Below are 16,387 nucleotides of genomic sequence, written 5' to 3' on the forward strand. Positions count from 1 at the left end.
AAATTGGCAAGCACAAAAAAAAGGAAAATTGTCCCAACTCGAAAATCCTATTTCAACCCCCCCCCCCCCGGCCCCCCTGTTGCTTCGTGCCTGAATTTTATCGATTTCGCCCTGTATCATTTGATAAAGGCAACAAATATCAGTCAAGAATTATGATTGGTTGAATTTATGCTTTGATCATCATCACAAATTCCCAAACCTAACAATATAGGAGAAACCCTGCAAAAATAATGGCCATTTATGTCAATGCTAACAAACCAACATAGAATTGTACATGTAAAAAGTACGTGTCATAGTTAGCAATGATTCCAGAATGTGTAATAACCATGAAAGCACTAATTAGTCTTAGTCAATGTTTAATGTGTCACAATTCTTGGTTGAACAACAATATTGAAGCCATTCATTCATGGAAGAGAACTCCATTAACAATTTCAAACAGGTATAGTTTTCACAACTTTTGTGCGACTCGAGCAGTGTTTTTTTTTTCATTGTGAAGGAAAACAGTCGTATAAAGACATATTTACTTTTTACCATCATTTCTGAAAGTACCTTCACATCCCTTAAAGACATCTGTAAGGTCTGTTGGAGGCATATGTTGCAAGTGGAAACACGTGACCCACTTTATCAACCATATAGGACACAAACGCCACCATTCCTGCATCAACCGTCAACGGGTGCATCTTATTTATAAGCTTCTTTCGTACTATTACAGACTAATCAATAATCATCATCAGAACTGTCGAATTTAATAAACAGTCATAAACTACAACTGTCACGGCCATCAATGATTACAGGAAACGCCACATTTACTACAAAGGGAGAGAACACCGGTCAATCTTCAACAAAGATAAGAGATAACACCTATCGCACTATTAAAAACCACAAAAATCATACCATACTCAGTCAATGATCATAGGAAGCAACTGTCAATAATCAGAGGTGACAGCTTATACTGTCAGTATTAATCAAAACAAACGAATGTAGCACCTGTCATGCTACATCAATGATTATAAGAGGCTACTGTCACTTTTCATTTAATAATTAAAGAGCTAGTGCTAGTGACCCAGTCACTCTTCAACAGAGCAACTGTCAGATTCAATCAACCAGAATAGAGAGCAACTGTCAAGGATCATAGCCCACATTAAAATCTGTACAATCTATCATTTATCACAGACACCAACTGTAACAATCCATCAATCACCATAAACAACAATTATAACAATCCATCAATCATATCACACATCTAAAGAATAACACACCAACTAGATCACAAAGAGAAACAGTCACACCATTAACATTACAAAGAGAAAAAGTCACACACCACCAATGTTACGAAGAGAAACAGTCATACACCACCAATGTTACGAAGAGAAACAGTCACAATCAAACCACAAAGAAAAGCAGTCACACCATCGCCCATAACAGAGAGAAACAGTCACAATCAAAGAAGAAAGAAAAGCAGTCACATCATCGCCCATAACAGAGAGAAACAGTCACACACTATCAAGATCACAGAGAGAAACACTCACACACCATCAATCGTCACAGAGTAACAATCACACCATCTAAATCATAAAGAGAAACAGTCATACACCATCAGCCATTACAGGGAAAAACAGCCACACCATCAATCATCAAAATGGCCAATAGCCATACAGGATCCACCATCACAGAGAAAAACAGTAACACAACATCAACAATCGCAAAAGAGAGGAAAAAGTCACAGACCAACAAATATCACAAGGAGAAAACAATCACACATCATCAACAATTATAAAGAGAAACAGTCACACACCATCAACCATCAAAACCAAAAACATTCACTCTACATCAACTATCACAATGAGTATAGACACACATGATCATACATCATAGAGAGAAACAGTCACACACCACCAACATCACAAAGAAAACTGTCATACACCATCAGCATCACAAAGAGAAACAGTCACACACCATCAACATCACACATCAACCACCATCACAGATAGAAATAAACACACATCATCAACCATCACAAAGAAAAAAACATTCGCACGCCATCCTACTATCACAAAGAGAAACAGTCACACACCATCATCTATCACAAACAGAAACAATCACACACCATCAACATTACAGAGAGAAAAAAACATTCACACGCCATCAGCTATCACAAAGAGAAACAGTCACACACCATCATCTATCACAAACAGAAACAATCACACGCTCAATCAACATCACAAAGAGAAACAGCTTCCCTCCATCAACTCATAAAGAGAAACAGTCACGCTCCGTCAACATCACAAATAGAAACAGTCACGCTCCATCAACATCACAAAGAAAAAGCGTCACAATCTATCGACATCACAAACTCCATCAACATCACAAAGAGAAACAGTCAAACTACATCAACATTACAAAGAGAAATAATCAAACTCCAGCAACATCATAAATAGAAACAGTCACACACCATTAACCATCACAAAGAAAAACAGTCCCGCTCCATCAACATCACAGAGAGAAACAGTCACATTCCATCAACATCACAAAGAGAAACAGTCACACTTTATCAACATCACAAAAAGAAACAGTCACACACCATTAACCATCATAAAGAGAAACAGTCACACATCAACCACCATCACAGATAGAATCAAAAACACACATCATCAACCATCACAAAGAAAAAAACATTCACACGCCATCCTACTATCACAAAGAGAAACAGTCACACACTATCATCTATCACAAACAGAAACAATCACACACCATTAACATTACAGAGAGAAAAAAAAAACATTCACACGCCATCAGCTATCACAAAGAGAAACAGTCACACACCATCATCTATCACAAACAGAAACAATCACACGCTCAGTCAACATCACAAAGAGAAACAGCTTCCCTCCATCAACTCATAAAGAGAAACAGTCACGCTCCGTCAACATCACAAATAGAAACATCACGCTCCATCAACATCACAAAGAAAAAGCGTCACAATCTATCGACATCACAAACTCCATGAACATCACAAAGAGAAACAGTCACACTCCAGCAACATCACAAAAAGAAACAATCACACTCCATCAACATCACAGAGAGAGAGAGAGAGAGAGAGAGTCACGCTACACCACAAAGAGGTACAATCACACATCCTTAAACGTCACAGACAGAAACAGTCACAGACCTAAAACTTCCCAGAGAGCAACTTTACACTCCATAAACAATCATATACAGAACGGTTACACTTCATCAACCAACATAGAGAATAACAGAAACAATTCAGGAAGGGTTTTAGTATATTGAAATTGTTGTAAAAAGTTAACGATACCAGATTTGTGGGCAATTCTTTTTTTTCAAGTTCTCTGATACGTCATTTAGATAATTATGATGTTCATATTGCTATTCTAAACAATTATTTTTTTCATGTTTTATATCCTGAATTGGTCCATTTATAGTAGAATGACTGTAGGACGGGGCTCTGTTGAATATATAGTGAAACTGCATTATTTATTTAAAAAATCTTCTCTGCCCCTGGATATTAAGCAAATGAACTAAATGCATGTTTATGATGAGCAAGGGTGCCAAAATTGAAAAATTCTAGGGCAACATAGCTTCATCTTTCAGTTAATTTTGCTATATACTTCTATCGATCTTTTACAGTGTTGTATTATATACTCAGGTGACCGTGAAGCCCTTGGGCCTCTTGTTTTGTTTTTTGTTTTTTTTCATTTTCATAGGAGGGAACGTGCCATTTACCCCCAGGAAAGATTATCAAAGACAACAAAGTACAAAAGACATATATGGGAAGAAATTAGTCCCGACTTTCAAGTATGTTCATTTGTAACCAGTAACAAGGGTTACAAAAGACTGTAACTGAGTAGCATTTCCTCAGTTATTTAATGGTTACAGTGGTTACAGTGGTTAAAAATGGGGACTTTATGGTACAATTTTCACTTTTTTGCTGGTTACAATGGTTACAGTGGTTACAGCAGTTACACTGTGGTTAAAAAATGAGATTTTATGGTACACAATTTTCACTGTGTGGTTACAATGAGTTCTTTAACCTGACTGTGTGGTTACAATGAGTTCTTTAACCTGATATCAGTTTTATGAATGAAATGTGATTGGAACCTTTCCGAAAATAGTATAAAATATTTTAAGTCTCTAATTAGATTTATCAATTAAATCTAATTATAAATTTCTAGTGAAACTTTTAAATAAGAAAAGATATTAAAGTGTAAAAATTGTTGATACTTCTTTGAGTACCTGTGTCTCAAACTCTCATCTACATTTTGTGTGTATACCTCAAGTTTGTGAGGTTAGTCCAGTCATGGAGAAGGTATTACAGGTAACAAATCCAGGCATCCAATCAAATGGCTTAACCACCTGCAGTATTCGCAGCCACTCTTGCCATATCTAACAAAAGATGAACTCATTGTTGCTTATGAAAATGGGAGAAAATACATGTACATGCAGATATAAAAGTTTCAATTAATTCAATTGGTTGGAGCCATAATGGCTGTAATATTTCACATTTTGGCCTAATAAAATGTTTAAAACGCTTGAATTAAATAACAAAGAGAGTATATGATGTAGATTTGAATTTATTAATTTTAAATCAAGGGCAGATCACAAATACCATGGAATATAAGAAATCTTTAGTGTGCAGTGTATAGATGTTCACTAATTGAATTGTTGCGCACCAAATGATCGACTTGTTTCAAAAGTATTTTATTTCTCAATCAATTTATTTCCTGTGATATTTTCTTTCACGTCTATGAAAGTACGCCAAAATTTTAATATATATATTTAGCTATTGTTCATTAGATGCCTAAATAAATTTTTATTTGATGAAACACCACCTAAGGATCCGCTCCACTTTCACAAAAACTGTACGCATGATACTTTCATTTTACCTAAAACCCCGAGAATTCCGAGTGACATTAACCGTGACTAACACACCAAACATGAATACAATTAAAGACGGGTGGTTTAGCGAAATTAGTGAATTATGGCCAGGGCAAGCTATGTCACTTCAAGTTGAAGAAGTTTTGTTCCAAGAGAGATCAAAATACCAGGATGTTTTAGTATTCAAAAGGTAAGAATCACATCGTTACGGAGCCGCTTTTTTCCCACGTTGCCGGGAAAGATGGCCGTGAACAGCTGATTATGTATAATTAAGAGGATTGGCACGATGTTTAAAAAACAATACATGTTTTCTTCACTGAGATACTTTCATTTGTTTATACTAATAAAAGATAGCGGGAGTTGAATATAGAATGTTTTTGTATGTAGTAATGATTATAATCCAGAGGCCCACGGGCTTTGATGATCACCTGGGTGTCAAGAATGTATGGACTTGAAACAATACCTGTGTTTCTGACATTTCAAAGTTCCCTTTTTACCAGGGTTGGCCAAAATATACCTGTGGTGGTAATTAGCAGTGGTAAGTACTGTTATTTCCCATCCCAGTAAAAACTACAGATCTTCTCTAAACTGGGAAACATGGGAAATGTCACATATTTCTTACCCCATTCAGCTGGACACAGTACTGTAGGCCTGGATCCTGTCCCCAGGGTACATGAATTTCACAATTTTAGGTAGGGGACTTATCATCAGGCAATCTGTCTAGGAGTAAACAGGAATTTTTACAATAATCATTTGCATTAATTATAGTGTTGGTTTTTGCTCCATCCCACAGACTGACAGTCCAATTGTACACAGTGATATCTAGATTTTAAACTTAAACTGTCCCCCTTTACCTATATATGCTGTATAACTTATTTGGTTGAAATTGGTGCATATTTCAGAGAAGTAGCTAAAAATGTTCAAAGCTTTTATGACAATGAATTATCCTAGAGACATAATCAGACGCAGATCCAGGAATTGAAGTTAGAGGGGGCGCAAAAGTAAGCAGGGGTCTGGGGGCTGCCTTGAGGCCCCCAGTGGGTCCAGGGCAAAGCCCAGGTGGGGGCCCAGGGGGCGAAGCCCCTGGAAGCTCCTGGATTTTAGAGATTTTGTAGGGTAAAAATGAGGTCTACCAAGTGGACACTTTTACATTTTCTTGACGAAACTATGATTTACGCTAACTTTGTCAATTTTAGAGGGGCGCGCACCGGGTGCAACCTCCCCCTTAAATCCGCCACTGATAATTGAGCTAACAATGTTTAATCATCAATGTTTAAGGTGTTCACTAGATTTTCTCATTTAAAAGATTCCCTATAGCTGATGTCCAAAGTGAAAAATTTAGAGATTATATATATATATGCTTTTGTACTTTTCAGTAAAACTTATGGGAATGTGTTGGTCCTAGATGGAGTCATACAATGTACAGAGAGGGATGAATTCTCTTACCAGGAAATGCTGGCTCATTTACCACTGAACTGTCACCCTAATCCCAGAAAGGTAATGTATATATATATTTATATATATACATGTACTGAACTGTCACTTTCATCCCAGAAAGGTAATGTATTTATATATACACGTACTGAACTGTCACCCTAATCCCAGAAAGGTAAATAAATGTAATATATAAAATATATACATGTACTTTGATGTTCATTGTTCAAGAAAGAAAACAGTGTATGAATTACAACAATTTAATTACCATGAGGAGAGTCAGCAGTAAATTTTTTTATGCCTCTGAGATAAAGCATATTCGGACATTGTGTTTTTTTTGTTTATTTGTACAAAGGTAGCTTATTTTTTTTAAAACAGAGGGTGGATCTTTACTCTCTGGCATTTTGACAAGGTCATTGTAATAACAATCTTTTTCAATCCAAAAATTGATACTGGAAAAATGTTAGAAGCTATTGTATATAAAATTCAATAGCCTATGTTTCTTAGTAATTGTGGTACTGACTTTAAACTAATTCTAACACTTACTTATTTTAAGGTTCTGATTATTGGAGGGGGAGATGGTGGGGTTCTTAGAGAGGTTGTGAAACACCCAGAGGTTCAAACTGTGGAAATGTGTGAAATTGATGAGGTATGTACTTATGGATATAATGTTTCAAAAGCATGAAAAAATAAACAAGGTTGTGTGTGTTCTAGAAACAAGCATTTATAAAAATTAAATACAAATTTGGTAAAATCTTTAACTTGGGAATTGAAGAGGCTTGTGGGACTTAAGTATAATGAGTACCTAAGGCTGTGAGAGACTAAGTCCCACCTATGATGAGACATGAATTTCACAATTAAGTAAGGATCCTATATTCATTACTAGTAACACTTTGGTCATATTTAAATGTATGTGTATAAATTTGGTTCAAAGGTAGATGATTCATAAAAAATTGATTTCTGATTTCAATGAAGATTGTAATTTCTGATCCTATGCACAGAAACTGAGTATGTTAATTCAAAATAGGGCTGTGTATTGAGCAAAAAAATTTGATATAATATTTTTGATGCGATATCCAATATATTGGATTCTTTAACAAGTATATCAAAAAAGTCTTATAAATCATTTAATGCATGAATTCTATAAAAACTAACTGTTTTATAACCCATTTCGAAGGTCTTAGAGCTCTCACTGTCTTTAAAATTACACTTCAAACTCAAACTTTTAATGACTGTAAAACAACGTGTTCAAATAAATTTGTCTATGTATTTTGTAATATTTATTTAAGGTAGGCTATCTCCTTAATGATTATATCATTATTGATCAATTTTAATTCAAAACAGTGAAAAAAAACCTTTGGTGATTGAAATTCCCAACTTTTTCACAGAATTATGAGAAAATCTGCCTGTCCGATACGTATTGGAAGTTAATGTTTCGATACGATACATTCTTAAATATTGATACGTATCGATATATTGATACAGCCCTAATTCAAAAGTGTCTGCATGAATTATACCTGGTTCGAATGGAATCCTAATCAAGATAAATTAATCTGTTTTAGAATTTTGTATCAATTTACAGGCTGTAGTAATGTCATTTTCTCTTCAAAGGACTATATTCTGTAGTGGCCAGTATCTGCCCCCAAAATAAAACTTTGATGGAAAAATCTTTAGTTATGTTCGAAACCAGGTGGATATTTGCAGACTTCAAAGCATTAAATATTTTTATCAACTATGACATCATTAGTTAGATATGACGTCAATAAAATGACGTAAATTCCAAATTGCAATGATTTTGAGAGAAAATAGCGTATTTTACGTCGGTATTTTGATTGGAAATTATCGAGCGCAGGTCTGCTCAGACTAGATCTTTTGATATAATGTGTAGAATGATAATATCAATGAAATATGTGAATATGGTACCTGAGCAAGCTTGCGCTCTATAAAAACTATAGTGAAAATTGAACAAACTCTGTGCATTTTGGCCTCTATTTTAAAAATAACGGAAATCCAAATAGTTTGTGACGTCACAGAGACAAGAAAAGCCAGCTAATTTTTCCAATTTCATAATATATTGTCTTAATTTGGATTATTTCATACAATATATGCACTTTTTCTCATTTCAAGAGATTTTCAAAATTTGACTATTATGGGGGCAGGAATAAGCCCTTACCGTATATAGTTCTTTGTCATAAACTTAGCCAAACCTAAGGCTTTAACCTAAGGATAAAGGAGGAATTGAATTAAAAAAAAATTAGTACCAGGGTGTTTAATTTGTTCATAGCAAAAAATAACCATGTTCAAATTTTGTTTATGTTAAAAAACATTTTTTTTGTATGCAAAATAGAAAGTGATAGAAGTTTCCAAGAAGTATCTGCCAAAGATGGCTATTGGGTTTGAAAGCTCTAAACTGTCACTACATATTGGAGATGGATTTGAATACATGAAAAAACATCAGGGAGAATTTGATGTTATCATCACTGACTCTTCAGATCCAATAGGTAAACACAGAATAATCCTTAGAGAATAAGACTAGTATAATAATATTATTTATCTATTTACACTTCACATGACGATACATGCGAAGAGTCATGTAGCTGTGCATAACACTGACAGGGTTTTACTTCTACAAATGGGCCATGTTACAAACCCAAAATCCATTGCCTGTCACATTCTTACAGAGCTGATTCAAACAATTCTGACATGCCATGAAAAAATCCCTTAAATGTCAGTCAGATGCTCGTCATGGTCGCCCCCAAACCTGTTTACTAGCTTGTCTGTGGGAAGACAACAAATCTAGAGAGGTTTTCATGTGTAAGAGGCATGTACCTTGAACTTGTGTATGAGTTAGTTTTACTTAAGAGTGCTGATGTTTTTCCAAGATAGAAATTTTTAAGATCACCAGAATTAAAAAGTTCAAATGAGCTACTATACATGTATTCTGATCCAGAGAACAAAGTGCAATAGGGCCAATTCTTTTTGGTCTAAAACAGCTAGCATTAATGCTTTTCAAAATATGTTTTCTTCAATCTTCATTCACATTAAGTAAACAAATTCATTATAAAATGATAAATTTTATAAAATTAATATATGCTGTAATCAGTTAATGACACATGTTTTAAGTAATGAACTTTTAAATGGACAGTTAGAACATTTTGGCACCAAATATTGTATGTGTGCATGCATCAATGAAACACTAATTTTATGAACAATTATAAGCTCAAAGGAATTGAATTATGAGTTCAACATGAAGTGGGTCGGCAGGTATCTTAAAGAATTCCATTTTCTTCTTTAAATTTAGTATGTTTCTTTTTTAAATTAAACAAGATTATCCTATGTAAAAAAAAAAAATAGAAACAAACAAAATTTTCCTTCTGAGTGTAATTACAGTGAAAATTTAAATAAATTGAAAAATGTTTGCAGGGCCTGCGTCTTCATTGTTTGAGAAGTCATATTATGAATTGATGAAGAAAGCCCTTCGACCAGGAGGCATTGTCTGTTGTCAAGGTAAAAAAATTATGTGTACTTGGTGAATCCTGCCAACATGACAAGTTATGTGAAGAGTTATGAAGAAGGCATGGTTAAGTGTATTTTTTTTTCTGAGGGAAGATTTATAAACCATGAAGAATTTGGGAAAAGTTTAATTAGTAAACTTCTATAGTTTGCATTGTCAAAATAAGATATTTTAAGCATATTTTGATGATTTTCAATTTTTACCTTAATATTTTTTTTGATATCAATTCATTAAGATGCTAAGGGCCCATTATTAAGTATTACCAATACATGGGAATCTACATATTGGTAGGTGAATGTCTATGGCTCCACATTGAACTTATTAAGGGCATGCAGGACTTTTGCCGTGGTCTCTACCCAGTGGTGGACTATGCCTACACGACCATACCAACCTACCCCAGTGGACAGATTGGGTTTATACTCTGTGGACTTACTCCAGTAAGTGGTCAAATATGATGAATTGTACAATATATTTTAGGTTTGCTGGAAAGTACAAAATAGAAAGCAAGTACCATTTATCATTTTGAGCCAACAGGTTAAAATTATACCTTTGGGATTTGTTCAATGATAAAGTCATCATAGTGTTGTTATTTAAGTCAATTGTAAGCTTGATACATGTATTTTAAAGTTCAGTCTTACAGTGTAAAAAAAGTCAAGATCATGATCTGTAAATACATATAATTTGTACCTTTTTGGTCAGTTTTTTGATTTTCAAAACATAAACAATTACTGGTATAAAACACTCAGAAACACAGAGTTGAAAGTGACCAGGTTTGTAAATACACATGTATTAATATTCAGCATTCAGCTAGTTTGCTTGTATTTATACCTTTTGATCACCATAAATCACTCATGTATTTTCCATGACTCTTGTGAGACACTAACATTGTATATTATTTTTCATTATATTTAATTTTTGTGCATCCTCAACAGATAAGTAAACATAATAGTACTTATCTTTATGAATTACTTCAACTTTAATTTTTGTGTCGCCTGCAGAGCAGCGTGGCACTGAGGGATAACTTTACCCGGCATCTGTCTGTCCGTCTATCACACCCTGTATCTTGAGAACTGTAAGAGGTATGGATTTGAGATTTTGCACATATATCGCTCGGCACTATGGTTTTGTAAATTACCTTGATTTCCAACCTCGTGACCCTTGACTTTTGACCTACTTTTCAAAAAAGTTCATAGTGCCGACATAAAGCATATTTTTGACATTTTTAAAAGAGGTTAGTCTATGCTATTTAGCTGAATAGCATGTGCAGTGTTTGTCATAAGACAATATGAAAAATACCAACATTACAATCCATTTATGGGTGAATTAAAAAAAAAAATGACCACCAAACTGAAATTTTTTTGAAAAATTCAACTACTTCTAACATATTTTTCACTTATATCATCATATTGCATGTGCATTCTAGTTTAAAATCCTGAAGTGGCAATTGAATAGACCATTGGATTAAAAAGTTTCAGAATTTTTATTAGTAAAATTTCTTTTGAAAAAATAAAATATCATTACACCTTAAAAGACTTTCTAAAATACATAATCACAAGAAATTATAGTTTTTTATGCTTCAAAATGGTAAAAGGGATATAAATGATTAAATCTAGACCTTCATTGAGTATCTTCTCTTGTATATGTGACAAAAAATTGGCTTTTTGATTGTTATTTTACATTATTTTTTTCAATTCTGGTTTGAAAAGTTTTAATATGAAAAAAATATGAAGCAATAAAATTTCCCAAATTTCACTTTTTTGTCTGTTCAAGCCAATTCTTTAAATCTAAGCCAAAAAAGAATTTTTATATACGAGTTCTCTTCTCTTCTCTTCTCTCTCTTCTCAAGTGACCCCATGTTACATTATTGTGTTGCACTCCTGACATCTGATATGTATTTTATTTAACATTGTTTAAAAAATTATAACACACAATAACCCATTCTTACTTTGTAAATTAATTTGTCGTTTTGATACTTTTGATCGTTTACAGCAGGTTTTTCATATTTTGAAGACCTTAACACATGCTTATTTGCGAAGTGTAATATATATAAATTGTATATAAAACTGTATGTGAAATGATGAAAAATATTCCCTGAATTGACCAGAAAATTTTTGTAATTTGTTGATAGGTATAGTGTTTTGAACATCAAATAGTATCAAACATTTTTTTCAACTTATTTTTTAGTGAGGATAGTTAAAAAGCATTGGTAATTATAAAGCAGTTTTGTTGCACTCCTGACTGCAGTAAAATCTAAAATTAAAACCGTAGAACACAAAAATTCATAAAGTGTTGGCAACATCAAATGGTAATGAAATTGTGCAATATTTATAGTCCAATACTTCATAATTAAAACAGATGAAAGTATTTGAAATTCGCATTTTATCTGGAATTATTCCCTATTTATGCCAAAAAACTAGCTTAAATGTATATTTAGAGGATAAAATATATTTTATAGCATATTTTCCATTAGAGGACAAACACAGTAACCCACCAGAAAAATTCTACTCATCATTTTTTTCTTTATTTTTATTCTTGTCATGCTTATTGGATTATTTATAATTCTAACATATTTGTTGCACTCCTGACCAAAAGCATTGGGACCTTTAAAGTAGAATTATGAAGTGAAAATTACATAAGAACTTGTTCTGTTGTTTCAGTGAAGTTGAGGGGGAATTACTTGAATTTTATGACAATTTTTTAGTGTGTTTATCTTTAACATTCATTAAAAAAATCACAAAAAAGATAAAAACACATCTGAATTGATAAAATTGAAAAAGGAAGGATTTTAATTACAAAACTGTCAATAATTTGGTATTAAATTATACAAAAAGATCATTATTAATTAATGAATACTTCTAAGCATGAATAGAAGTGTTTTCGTCACACAACTTGAATCTTTAAAAAAATGTGTTGCACTCCTGACCATAGAAATATAGATCTGAAGCACAGAGAGATCCGGTAATTGATAAATATATTTGGTAAAAATGTTCTTTGTGTCTTTCTTTTCCAAAATAAAAATCAGAAAATCATATAATGATAATAGTTTTTTCATGCTTGGGAGCAAAACATCAAATGTTGCACTCCTGACATTATTGGGTATGCACATATGCTTGACTCTAATAATGCTGCTTGTGATTTATATAACATTTTCAAGTTTTAAAATGTATATCAGTTATTGTTTTACACTTCGAAAATTCTTTTTTGTCTTAATTTTCTTTCAGAATTTTACAATTGATGTTTTTTTGGCAACACTACATTTTTTCTGTTGCACTCCTGACATGGTATAACATTTTTTTAAACATCAGCCATGACCACAACTTGATTAAACAAAAGTTACTACAACCCACATTTAAAGCTTAATACTTTGAATATTATCAGGGAAGTCTTTATTTTCAACATATAGCATTATTATTTATTTCACAGACCTCCAAAAAATATTGAAATTTCAAAATGTCACAAAAAGGTGTTGCACTCCTGACAATTTTAGCATCATTTTTGGGCATAACTTTTTTTTGTTAATTGAGATATTAACGAGATATTTGGCAGGTATTTAGACCCTATCTAAAGACATATTCTGAGACATAAAAATCTATTTTCATTGCCTGTATTTTTAGTGTGGGTTGATAAATATGAGTTTGGTCATTTTCATACATGTGATATGTACAGGCTGTACGCAAAATGTACAGTTTTTTGAGCCCATTCATCGTGTACCGGCGGGACACCAAAATTCACGGAATATGAAAATTTGTACAGTATTTTGAATTTCTCGCTAAATGCCGCCATTTTCCTCTCATTCTCGCTCGTGAGACACTGGAAAACGTCACCTGTGTTTGACACTTGACCTTCTGATAATTGTGTAGTGTACACAAACCATCACGTGCGAAGGTGTGAACTGCCAGTTGGGATAATTATCTTGCTATAAATCCGTATCAAATACCCCTTTAGGTAGCTTTATTTTTTAAGGGGTACTTAATTACTGTTAATGTTTCGTATACGTAACTTGATTGAAAAAAATTAAGCCAACTTCTAAAGTTGATATACATGACTTTAGTCTTAATATACGTGAATCTGACCCAGATCTTCGTAGGTATAAAATATACGATGTTTATTACAATGATTATGATGGAATTTCAGAAGAATTTAAGCGATATTTTATACCATTTTTTTGTACCGTTTTTTGATAGGCAGTGTACAGTTTTTTCACCCAAATTCCAGTTTTTTTATGGCTCCTGTACAGTTTTGTGGTCTTTGACTTATCACATGTATGCATTTTTTTTGAGTTCACCCTTATATTGAAATATGGTACTATGAAAAAACATCGGAATCAGTATTCCACAATGGATTGTGTAGACAGTGACAAAATTGCAGTAAAGACAGACTGAAATCTCTTTTGAAGGATTATTGGAAACACGTCTAGCTCATGAAAAAGTACTTTGAACCAGTATGATATTCAGTTACCACCCAAACTTATGTTTAAATATCATGAAAATACATCGGGATCAGTATTCCACAATGGATTGTGTAGACAGACTCAGATCTCTTTTGGAGGATTGTTGGAAACACATATTTAAAAAATGATAAATAGTTATTTCTAATAATTTCAATTTGATTATTCATTAGAGGGTTAGGGAATCATATTTTCTTTGATTGTCAGATTCTATCACAGTCTTATACTATCCATGGATGCTTTTTTTCTTTGCTGGCAAATAAAGTTAATAAACTATGAACTATCATGCTAATAGTAAATAAAAAGCTGACCACACTTAGATTTATTTACACCTTTAATGAAGCTACAAAGCAGGCGACACATACGTTCCTTGGAACACATTTATCAAAAGCATCATAGAATAATGTGTACGTAAAAATGAACCCCTTTCTGAGAGGACAAGAGCTGTATACAATAACATGATTTACAGCACAAGAGCCGTAAATTTAAGATGTGATATTCAGCACATTAACTGTATACAGTAAGATGTGATTTACAACATTGGCTGTATATAATTAATTGTCACAGTTGCTGTATATAGTAAGATGTTATTTACAGCACAATAGTTATACACAGTGAGATACAATTTTCAGCATAAGGACTTTATACAGTAAGATGTGATTTACAGCACAGAAGTTGTATAATTAAAGTTACATAGGTTTTACAGCATCATAGCTGTATACAGTTTTACAGCACAAAAGTTATATAAAGTAGGATATGATTTATAGCATAATAAGTGTTTACAGTATGTTGTTAATTACAGTACAAATGCTGTATAAAGTAATTTTAATCTACAGCACAAGAGCTGTAACCAGTAAGATATGATTTTCAGCACAAGAGCTGTATACAATAAGATGTGATTTACAGGACAATAACTGTATAAAGTAAGCTATTTTTCAGCAGAAAAACTGTATACAGTAAGTTGCAATTTACAGCACATGAGCTGTATACAGTAAGTGGTGATTTTCAGCACAAGTACCGAAACAGTATTACAGCACAAGAGCTGTATGCAAAAAATTTTGCTTTAAAGCACAAGGTGTATACAGTATAAAGATATGATTTATAGCATGAGAAGTGTTTACAGTACTTTTAAAGTTGTTTATTACAGTACAAATGCTGTATACAGTAAATTTTAATCTATAGCACAAGTGCTGTATACAGTAAGATGTGATTTTTATCATTACAGGATGCCGACTTTAAGGAGCCAGTTAGAAAGTTCACTCAGGAAGAAATGATCAAATTGAAACTTCAGTACTACAATGCAGATGTCCACAGAAGTGCTTTTGTTCTACCCCAGTTTGCAAGAAAGGTACAGACCACTGAATGTGTTATTGTAATTTAATGTCCAAACTTTTACAACTTTTGTAAAACATGAATTTAAAGAAATGCATTAATTAAGACTGAAATGATGCATGCCAAAATTTGAAGCTGACGCATTTTCTCTTCTTCTTCTTAGTAAATCTAACAAATATGTTATATCTGATGAGTCTTGTTTTCTATTTTGTAGGTTTTGAAAGGAGAACATATAGAAAATGGGCCTAGTAACAACCAGTAACCATGACAGCTATTAAAATTTCTCATTTCTCATGTCATAGAATTATATATTTGTAGATCTCAGGTAGAAAATAAATCTCAATGCACATCATGCTAATGGTTATATTCATAGTTTATGATGTCCAAAAAACATCATTATATACTATCAGTAAACTGTGCAATGTACCTAAGCATTCATTGAAATTAATGTTTTATCATTTAATACTATGATATTCCAAAGTTGTGATACAATGTCACTGCCACCTTATCATTTGAAATTAAAATATACATCTGAAGGTTACAGTGTCTTTTATTTATTTTTTAATTTTTACTTGACATTTAAAAAAAAAAAAGGTCTGTCAGATATAAAAAGTGCCTTGTGTAAAGGATTACAATTATCCTTTTGGCTCACAATAAATTGTTTCCCTGGTATTCATTGTGGAGGGAGGGGGGGGGGGTGTTCTGGGCTGTCTCCTTTCCGAGAATTGCTGCACTGACCATTTTGATCTTGAAGATATCCCTTTTAA

At 33.0% G+C, this 16,387-nt stretch overlaps 2 protein-coding genes across 2 annotated transcripts; both read left to right on the top strand.

Moving 5' to 3' along the window:
• The first annotated feature begins 1,358 nt into the window (after positions 1 to 1,358).
• LOC133196940 (LIM domain-containing protein A-like) lies at positions 1,359 to 3,288 on the top strand. Its single transcript, XM_061332786.1, has 3 exons — positions 1,359 to 1,549; positions 1,876 to 2,379; positions 2,766 to 3,288. Exons 1-3 carry the CDS (start codon positions 1,359 to 1,361, stop codon positions 3,286 to 3,288), a joined length of 1,218 nt encoding a protein of 405 aa, XP_061188770.1.
• Positions 3,289 to 4,900: 1,612 nt separating this feature from the next.
• LOC133196535 (spermidine synthase-like) lies at positions 4,901 to 16,161 on the top strand. The gene is made up of 8 exons (XM_061332408.1): positions 4,901 to 5,083; positions 6,270 to 6,390; positions 6,884 to 6,976; positions 8,675 to 8,828; positions 9,751 to 9,834; positions 10,133 to 10,278; positions 15,514 to 15,636; positions 15,835 to 16,161. Exons 1-8 carry the CDS (start codon positions 4,953 to 4,955, stop codon positions 15,880 to 15,882), a joined length of 900 nt encoding a protein of 299 aa, XP_061188392.1. The 5' UTR covers positions 4,901 to 4,952; the 3' UTR covers positions 15,883 to 16,161.
• Positions 16,162 to 16,387: the final 226 nt, after the last annotated feature.

This window comes from Saccostrea echinata, unplaced genomic scaffold, assembly GCF_033153115.1.
Source record: "Saccostrea echinata isolate AGI-Se365-2 ecotype Australia unplaced genomic scaffold, CSIRO_AGI_Sech_v1 ptg000030l, whole genome shotgun sequence".
In the NCBI taxonomy this organism is placed as follows: Eukaryota; Metazoa; Mollusca; class Bivalvia; order Ostreida; family Ostreidae; genus Saccostrea; species Saccostrea echinata.

Coding starts and splice junctions, on each gene's coding strand:
- LOC133196940 (XM_061332786.1), top strand. CDS start 1,359: ATGTTACGAAGAGAAACAGTCACAATCAAACCACAAAGAAAAGCAGTC. Junction 1,550..1,875: donor ACACCATCAATCGTCACAGA/GTAACAATCACA, acceptor CATACATCATAG/AGAGAAACAGTCACACACCA. Junction 2,380..2,765: donor CAACATCACAAAGAGAAACA/GTCAAACTACAT, acceptor TTAACATTACAG/AGAGAAAAAAAAAACATTCA.
- LOC133196535 (XM_061332408.1), top strand. CDS start 4,953: ATGAATACAATTAAAGACGGGTGGTTTAGCGAAATTAGTGAATTATGG. Junction 6,977..8,674: donor AAATGTGTGAAATTGATGAG/GTATGTACTTAT, acceptor TATGCAAAATAG/AAAGTGATAGAAGTTTCCAA. Junction 8,829..9,750: donor TGACTCTTCAGATCCAATAG/GTAAACACAGAA, acceptor AAATGTTTGCAG/GGCCTGCGTCTTCATTGTTT.